This window comes from Indicator indicator, chromosome 37 (genome assembly GCF_027791375.1).
Source record: "Indicator indicator isolate 239-I01 chromosome 37, UM_Iind_1.1, whole genome shotgun sequence".
Lineage (NCBI taxonomy): Eukaryota > Metazoa > Chordata > Aves > Piciformes > Indicatoridae > Indicator > Indicator indicator.
In genome coordinates, this window is record NC_072046.1 from 4,401,396 (window position 1) to 4,404,073 (window position 2,678).

The 2,678-nt window shown below is 54.5% G+C and overlaps 1 protein-coding gene across 1 annotated transcript; it reads left to right on the plus strand.

Annotated features, from left to right (window-relative positions):
• Positions 1-1,720: 1,720 nt before the first annotated feature.
• LOC128978499 (feather keratin 1-like) lies at positions 1,721-2,035 on the plus strand. The gene has a single exon (XM_054396443.1). The coding sequence runs from the start codon at positions 1,721-1,723 to the stop codon at positions 2,033-2,035; it is 315 nt and encodes a 104-aa protein (XP_054252418.1).
• The last annotated feature ends 643 nt before the right edge of the window (positions 2,036-2,678 follow it).

Genomic DNA, 2,678 nt, shown 5'->3' on the forward strand with positions numbered 1-2,678 from the left:
TCACAACATTTACAAATATATACAATCAACAGAAAACCACAACCAAGCTCCATTTGCTTGGCCCCAAAGGGGACCTTTTCCAGGGGCCTCTCTCCCAGGCGCTTCCCCCCCAGGCCCCCCTGGCAGAAAGCAGAGTTAGCTAAAGCAGAGAAGTTGTTAACTTAGCTCGCCATGGTCAGTGTGTTATCTTCATCCAGAAGAGAAGAAGAAACAGCAGCCAAACAGCCCAGCAACTGTCCCGACTGCCAAATGCAGAGTGCGGAGTGCCCCACTTTGTTTTTGAGTAATAGTTCTTAAACATTTCTATCTATCCAATGGAAGTGTTTAGAACAATCATTATTTTACTTTCTTACACCCAATAATGACTTATTTACACTCTTTTGCTTTCTCTGTCTGAACTTTGCAAAAAAAAAAAATTAAAGAGACAGTTTCAAACTATCACACTGTCCCACGAAGGGCTGGATCCCGTGTGGCCAGGGCAGCTCCAGCCATACCCCAGGAAAACTGCTCCAAGCTCTGGGATGAACCTGAGTACACAACTTGAGGCAGCCCAAATGGCTTTTGCCCTTGGCATGACCTCCTTGCAAGTGTTCCCACAACCCAAGGGCCTTGCAGGGTTGTTCGCATGTGTTGAGAAAGTCTCTGCTCCTGGTCAGGGGCCAAAGTGTGTGGCCCAAGTGCATGGGGGTGTGAGGAGGCTGACCTGAGCCCCAGCACAGCTCTCGTGTAGGGAGGAGGGACCTGACTCCAGCAGGCTGGTTGAGTAATTGAGATGTGTTCCCTTTCCAGCCTCCTGAAGGTGGCATTGGATACCCACAGAAACTGCCACCAGAGGGGATGACTTTGTCCCACCAAGCAGGAAAGGGTAAAGGGAGCAGGAGGCATGGTGCCATCAGGCCTGGGAGCATTTGTGTGCCCAGGATGATCCTCCCTGACAGGGGATCTGTGCAATCTTAAGAGTGATGGAAAACAACCTCACCAGACTTGCCCACACCCATGTCCCCTGCCCACACACTGCCCTCCAGCACTTGGAGCACAGCTTCTGCCTGCAGTGATGCATTCCTGCAGTGTAAATCCTTGCATGTCTCATCCTGGGACTTCAAAGAATCCTCTGTGGCCCAGTGGTCACCTCAGCCACAAGGAAGTGAAATGGCAGCGTGGAGGAAGCCAAAGGCCAACCTGTGCCATAGGCTGGGAGGTTTGGCTTTGGAGCTGAGTCTGCTGGGAAATGACTGCTCACATGCAGTGCTTGTGGGCCTGGGGCAGTGCAGGAGCAGCATAAAAGAGACTCCTTCTGCTCACTCTCTCATCCACTCCTCTGGCCTCCATCTCCTTGGAACAAGGTGAGTAGAAGCTCTTTCTTGTCTTCCTTCCTCTTCTACTTTTCTTCCTTTGGGATTTCTGAGCCCATAGTTGCTCCTTTGTCCCATGTGAGTTCTTGTGCCTGCTTGGCATGAGATGGGGAAGGGGGTAACCCTGTGCATGCCTGAGTCTCCTCCCTTGGTTTGGTCACTCTTGTCAGGGCTGGATTAGGCTGAGGGGAGGTGAGGCTGGTGGGATTCCTTACACAGCCTCCAGCCCTCACCTCCAACTCATAACTTTTCTTTCTTTTGATGGGCTCTCAGGCTTGTCCTCAGCGGGCTCTCAGACTTGTCCTCAGCAAGCCCTCATGCTCTGCTTCCCCCTTGCTCTCTCTGCAGGTTCAGCTCCAGCCCAAGCCATGTCCTGCTACACCCCCTGCCTGCCCTGCCAGCCCTGCGGCCCAACCCCGCTGGCCAACAGCTGCAATGAGCCCTGCTGTGTGAGGTGCCAGGACTCCACCGTTGCCATCCAGCCCTCCCCTGTGATAGTGACCCTGCCTGGCCCCATCCTCAGCTCCTTCCCACAGAACACCGCCGTGGGCTCCTCCACCTCCGCTGCCGTTGGCAGCATCCTCAGCTCTCAGGGGGTGCCCATCAGCTCTGGGGGCTTTGGCCTCTCTGGCCTCTCTGGCTTGGGCCGTGGCTCCTGCGGCAGGAGCTGCCTCCCCTGCTAGAGCTGCTGCCCATGGCCCCGGGCAAGGCCCCCAGGGCCCCACCAGCTGCTTCTGCCCTGGGCACAGCATCCGCTTGCTGCTTTCCGAGGGGCTGAGCAACCCCAGCAGCCCTTGCAAAAGGACAGGGCCAGCCTGGGCTCTGGCACAGTGCTGGCCATGCCTGCCTTTGCCCTCTGACACTCTCTCCTGGCCCTCCTGTGGCCTCCGTCTTTTCTTCTGCCTCCCTATGGGGCAGGAACATGGATACCTGCTGGGAGCTCCACCACAGCCATGGAGCACAGAGTCCCTCCTGCCCCTGCTTTCTGATGTTCACCCCTATCCAGCCTATTTCCAAGATGTGACTCATTAAAGTTCTGCTGCATCCCATCCCATGTTTCTTTGTCATCCTTTCTCCTGGAGATGCTCTTCACAAACTGCAAGAGCAACCTCACTGAGCAGTCTGAGTCAGGAGCTGACAACATCCACTTTGCGCTTTTGCTTCCGCAAAGTTCATCTCATGTGGAAATACTTTGAGCTTGCTCTGCTTGTGTCCAATTCTGCTTTCAGAAGGTCTGCAATTATTGGTCAGCAGCACTCTGGTGCAATCTCTGGAACAATGCAGGAAACCTCCCAAGCACTCTTTGACTCTCTCATCCTTTTGTAG

Bases quoted from the DNA above. Each gene is read 5' to 3' on its own strand.
- LOC128978499 (XM_054396443.1), top strand. From the start codon at position 1,721: ATGTCCTGCTACACCCCCTGCCTGCCCTGCCAGCCCTGCGGCCCAACC.